A 5745-nucleotide genomic window follows, 5' to 3' on the forward strand; every position below is an offset into this window, starting at 1 on the left:
GCAAAGACCTAAAAGAACGTTGATTTTTACCAATCATGAGTTTGTGTAAATTTTAAATCTGATGATGGCGCTGTTGTCTCGCCGAAACGTAATGAGATAAACGATGTTCAAAATTGTTACTTCACACTTTGCCTGAGACCCAGGAAAGATAAGAATATCTTAATATTATCACGTACACTACCGGTTTTCCTACCGTCTTTGCTGATCTTCCATGATTTTATCGAAAAGAGGAATTTGCGACTCGATGGGCACCTCATGAGCCCTGAACATTTGCGCCTTGTCCTGCTTGGATGGTTTCTGCACTTGCAGGAACAACTCGTCCACTATCTTATTTTCTTCGTCTCTGAAAGTAATATTTTTCAATGATTTTTTGGTTGGTTTCAACCTCACCTGACGGTCATCTGGAACGGTCTGGGGATGGTGATTCCATCCACATTTTTCCGGGTTCTCAACGGGGTGTTGGGGGCACTTTTCGTCTCAAAAGGCAGCGGCGTGTTGCTGAAGCTCTCCAGGGGTGATTTTTCTGTTGGATCAGGCTCTGGGGAGGATTTGAGGATGGGGATGCGCACCGACCTGTAAGGAGAATGAGGTCTATTTGCGCTTTTGAGGCCTGCACATACCGTCTGGATGGGGGTTTGAGAAGTGCCAAATCCTTGTCTGATAGCGAAGCGCTTTCTTCATCTCTCAGACGAGTTTTATGGGGGTTTTCACCTCTGTTCAGGTCCCGGGTTTTGTAGTCTTCGACCCAACTAGTCTGAGTAAAAAACACTTCAATGCACCACAGAGCCTCAAGCACCAAAACTCTTCTACCTGGGTTTCCAGCTGGATTTTCCTGTTCACATACTCGCAAAACTCCCGCTGCTTTTCCTTGAGAGTGTCCAGTTTTCTGTAAAACTCCTTGTTGGACAAGTGATTGATATCCTGGTATTCCGGAATGCTCTCGACGAAGTCGAGGAATGTCTTCATGTCTCCAACGCTCGTTGTTTCCTGCAGATTGGCTTTGAGTTTCCTGTTCAGTTTGCTGGTGACTTCATTGTGCAGCTCATGCAGGAACTTCTGATCGAACTGCACGGGTTGGGCGATCTTTTTGGCGGCCGTCAGACAATTGTTTTTGTAAACTGCCGAATCGTGGTCGTACATGTTGGCCATTGATTCAGACTTTCATAAGTTTGCTTGTGCTGTTACTATGGGCCTGCGGACAGGGCAGGAGTGCGGCAAGATTCCCTCGGAAATTGTAGAACTAGTTGGATGACCCCTGTAAGATTGGAGCCAGCTCGGAGGGTGGAGCTTGCATGGCAAACTAGCACGATCGCCATGGAAACGGCCAAAACAACAGAATACCAGGGCTGTTGCATATTTGGTTCCAGAGATTTGAAGGTGTTCCTTGAATTGCMTTGAACGTTGTTTTTGCCTGGGAAGTCCCATTTGCTCGATTTTTGACCAAAGTTTCAAGTCTTTGAAACATTGGAAAGTTTTCCAAATGACTGCATTCCTTATTGTATCTCTATGTGCTTCAGTGCCTTGCTGATCTTGACTTCGAACAATAATCAAAACTTGGACTCAACCGCATAAGRAACCTTGCAAAAAATCCACTCATTACAATCTGAGAACTAGTTGGATGGCCCCTGTAAGGTCACAGGCCGCTCGGAAATCCCACGTCGCATCGCAACCTGGCACGATTGCCATGGACACGGCCTAAACAACAGAATACCAGGGCTGTTGCATTACTTAACTGGCTTGTGGAAGACCGTAGCCAAATCCTGGCCTGGAAAAGTGAAGGAAAACTATTGATCCGCAGCCGGCAATTTTCCGCCCGCATGTTTAGCTGTTGATTGATCAATGCCGGTGTGTTGGACTTTCCAGCTGGGTGGTTTTTTGCGCTTCGAAATGCATACACCAATAGGAAAATCCCGGTATAATGTGTGGTCATGTGTGGAATCCCCGATGTTCCCAGTTCTGTAAAAAAACCGAAACCAATTCCAAATCGGCTTCAAAAGCGTGACTTTTTTCCGCGAAAAATGTTTTTTTCGGGAAAATTGGGCGTGAAAATCTCAAGGAAAATTGAACCAGACAAATAAGTACGTCGCTGTTGAATTATTAACCGAAATCGAACCTGCTGCTGGACAAGGACACGCAAAGACACTGGAATTGGCCAAAGTGGGGAACATATTGTTGTAAACATTTGCGAAGATAACAATTAACAAACCAATAAATTTAATGGTCGGGTTCCACTGGTTCCAATTTCCAGTAGCCGGTCAGTCAGGTTTGAGTGCGCATCGGGTCCTCGTCAGTAGTGGTCAATTAGTGCGAGTCTTGCGATATGGTTCCATCGGGTACCCGGAAATTGTTGTGGATTGTTGCTGTTTGTTTTGTTCATTGTCCTGATGAGTTGAACGGGCGTAAGTCTCAAGTGAACCTTGTTGAACCCAATCAATCAAGGTGCAAGCTTTGTGGCCGAACGGCCTCTATTCTCTTACATACTGGAGCCATCAGATTTTCGGGTTTTCTGCAAATTTTCTATCTGCTTGCAACAGCAACAGAAAACAGTTTGCATTGAGGTGCAAGAAGTTGCAAATTTTTTTTTCGAAATAATCCTGCCGGTTTTCGCTAGCACTGAGAACGCATTTACGATGTTTCTGCAGCAAAAAGTCTTTGTCTTCTTTATCTTCTTTATAGCGATGAACATTTTCCAAAAGCGCTGCACGATTGAACAACAAAAACGGATTATTTCATAAATGATCTCTCCAACTTGGGTCAGTTTTCTCTATATTTCACTCAAATTTCAAGTTTTCACATTTTATGTAGAAAAAATAAAGTCTTCTGTTGTCTATGAAATTAGGAAAATTATCGTCGTTTTGTGCAAGGGTGGCGCAAGACCTTGCATGTTTTTTTAATGCCAGATTCATCGAGGAGCTTCAAGGGTGTTTTTGCTCTATTTTTGTCGGGCTTTTCAAGTTTCTGTTTGCTTTAAAACCTGGGCCTTGAGCGTTTTAAAAAATTAGTGCGCCTGCGGAAAAACCAGTTAAGTGTTTTCAAACACCATGTAATTAAAAAAAATTGCTTAAACTATTAGTGTGCACTTGCTCTAACGTTGACCAAAAGTTCAAGTCTCTAACCGTTTCAACACGGCAGCTATGACCGTTTTTTCTCCCGAGCGAAAGAGCAAGAATGCTTTTTCGAAGATTTTACGATACTTTTTTAAATCACCCTGACTGTTTTCTAGAACATTTGTTTTTTCAACCTGTCAAGGTGTATTTACCTTATTTTCGACCAAACTTTCAAGTCTCCCTGTGCTTCAACAGCAGAGATTAGGAAATTTTCCAAACGTCTGCACAATTTAACTGAGAAAACTCGACTTTAATATTTTTAAGGCCTTAGCATATGCGCCCTCTTAAGCACCCAAGGAGTTGCATATCTTCACGTGCTTCAGGGGCCTAGCAATAAAGAGGTTCCAAACGGCCTGCTGCTCCGCCCAAGACTTAAAGAAGGCTTGCCAAAGATCCGTTTTTTTCCAGAATGGGTGGTTGAAGATGATGGCTGTCGTACTCCAGACCGAGGCACCGGCAACTGCATCCCCATCACAGACTGCAAGCCCATGCTTAACGTCCTCCAAAGGGTGAAAAGACCCATTTCGGACGCTGTGATGAAGCGCCTGCAGAGCTACACATGCGGCTCATATGGTTCAAGCATCAAGGTATCAAAAACTCAATTATTTGCATGCATTAAAGCTCGCTGAATAGCTGAGTATATACCGGGTGATGCCAGTATGGCAAGCCGGAAGGAAACACGTTATGGAGGTTTGGACACGCCTCCGCACCAACTAATCCGGGACATAATCACTCACAACTAATCCGGGACTCTCTTTCGAGAGACAAATTTAAGGTTTCAAGAAGGCAAAGACCTAAAAGAACGTTGGTTTTTACCAATCATGAGTTTGTGTAAATTTTAAATCTGATGATGGCGCTGTTGTCTCGCCGAAACGTAATTACAAAATTGTTACTTCACTCTTTGACTGAGACGCAGGACAGTGACGCAGTCAGAAAAATAAATCAAATTTCTCTCTAATGCTGGCTGTTGAGTGAATGAATCGTGGGTCCTTTCAGGTCTGCTGCCCTCCAAGCGAAATCGTTTTGGAGACTGAAAGCCTCCCGCCAGACGTGTCCAACCACCCCAACCTCTACCTCTTGCCGAAAGATTGCGGGTATTTGAACACGGACAATCGCATAACCAATGGGGAAAACGCCGCCATCAACGAGTTCCCTTGGATGGCTCTGCTGCGCTATAGAAACTGTAAGCCTTTAGCCGTTGATGGAGGCCCTTCCAGACTTGGGATGTTTCAGCTAGAGGCCTGAAGTTCAATTGCGGCGGCTCCATCATCAACCGGAACTACATCCTGACTGCGGCCCATTGCCTTTCCGGAATCACTTCCCAACTGTATGTATCGGGCGTTGATTTATACAGGGTGCTTCATTAGGAATGGAAAACATGGAAGCTTGGCTAGAAACTTTCGGAGATGCAAGGTGCTACTGGACTATTGGCATTTCAAGGTCTGTTTTTCTCTTGTAGAGTTTCAGTGCGAGTGGGGGAGTACAGCATAAAAAACGACACCGATTGCGACCTGGTCAACAAGACCCTCAAGTGCAACCCGCCAGTGCAGGACGTGGCCATCGAGAAGGTGATTCCTCATGAGCAGTTCAAGACGGGGAGGAACGGCTTTGATATCGGGCTGATTCGCGTCTCCACCATGAACCTGGAAGTTGGTAAGTCTCCAAACTGGGGGTGAGTGATCGGAGGTTGACCAGCGCGTTTCAGAAAGCGCGCGACCAGTCTGCTTACCATTGGGTCGGGAGCGGACCAGGAAGTTTGACGCGGTGTTTGTGACCGGATGGGGAGTGGAGAATGTGGCTACTGGTAAGCACCATTCTGGCATGATACAAGGAATATAAGCTATGATTGATAGCGGTCCAAAACTGGTCCGCCTGTGCGCATGACGTCACTCTGAGAGGTCATGCGCGTTTAAACTACATCCGGTAAAAAGACACTTTTTAGAAGAAATGTCGCATGATTTAGGTTTTTGATAGCTCTGTGACGGGGAGAAACGGGTTTCAATCAAATACGCACAAGGAAAAACGTTTAATACTTTATGAACATGTTAAATTACCTATAAAACTATACGCTCTATTAGCAGCACATACACCAATTTACACTATTTTACTAAGTTAAATTAAAGTCATTGAAAGGAACGAAATATTTCTTAAAATATTGTGAGAATTACTGAGCAGTGCAATAGTGGTACAACTCAATTGTAGTTTATTTGACTATTTTCCAGTGTCCTTTAACGCATTGTTTAAAGTCTTGATTCTAAAGGATCTCAAAAATAGACGTTTTACCTGCTCATCGCAATTAACATGACGAACGATTTATTATATCCAGTAAATAGTGTTTTCCTATTCTAATGGTTTATACATTAACGCTGTTAAATATGTCTTCTAATTTTTTAATTTCGATGACTAGCTCGGCTGAAGGTTTCCTTAAGCCACCCTCGGAGAGTTGGCCCGTCCACGTAAATGAGGCAGGTTTAGCTTCTTACATATAAGTCCAGTTATATGTTCTAAGGCATCATATTTTAACTGACTGGTATTATCTTGGAAATTATCTACTTCAGTCTCTACTGGAACATGTTGGGCTTCTACCAATGACGCAAAACAATTAGCACTAAGCAAAGCTTCTCCAACCTTTGGTAAT

General features: G+C 43.9%; 2 protein-coding genes across 3 annotated transcripts in view; one reads left to right on the top strand and one right to left on the bottom strand.

The window, feature by feature from the left end:
* LOC109537226 (protein FAM161A) overlaps nt 1–1893 on the bottom strand; it is a 3908-nt gene extending 2015 nt beyond the window's left edge. For both annotated transcript variants that reach the window (XM_019903844.2, XM_019903845.2), the window contains exons 1-4: nt 811–1893; nt 621–754; nt 391–573; nt 194–343 (exon numbers count right to left, since the gene is read on the bottom strand). In XM_019903844.2, coding sequence (XP_019759403.2) covers nt 194–343; nt 391–573; nt 621–754; nt 811–1149 — 806 coding nt within the window. In that variant the 5' untranslated portion in view covers nt 1150–1893. The remainder of the gene's footprint in view (nt 1–193; nt 344–390; nt 574–620; nt 755–810) is intronic.
* Nucleotides 1894–1967: 74 nt separating this feature from the next.
* Nucleotides 1968–4911, top strand: LOC109545723 (phenoloxidase-activating factor 1; the record flags this gene model as incomplete). The annotated part of the gene is given in 6 exon segments (XM_048661851.1): nt 1968–2399; nt 3516–3694; nt 4104–4290; nt 4341–4434; nt 4567–4760; nt 4813–4911. Coding segments are annotated over 6 exon segments (832 nt in total), but the record flags the coding sequence as incomplete, so codon positions are not given.
* Nucleotides 4912–5745: the final 834 nt, after the last annotated feature.

This window comes from Dendroctonus ponderosae, unplaced genomic scaffold (assembly GCF_020466585.1).
Source record: "Dendroctonus ponderosae isolate FM_Combo_2020 unplaced genomic scaffold, Dpon_F_20191213v2 Dpon_F_20191213_10, whole genome shotgun sequence".
Lineage (NCBI taxonomy): Eukaryota > Metazoa > Arthropoda > Insecta > Coleoptera > Curculionidae > Dendroctonus > Dendroctonus ponderosae.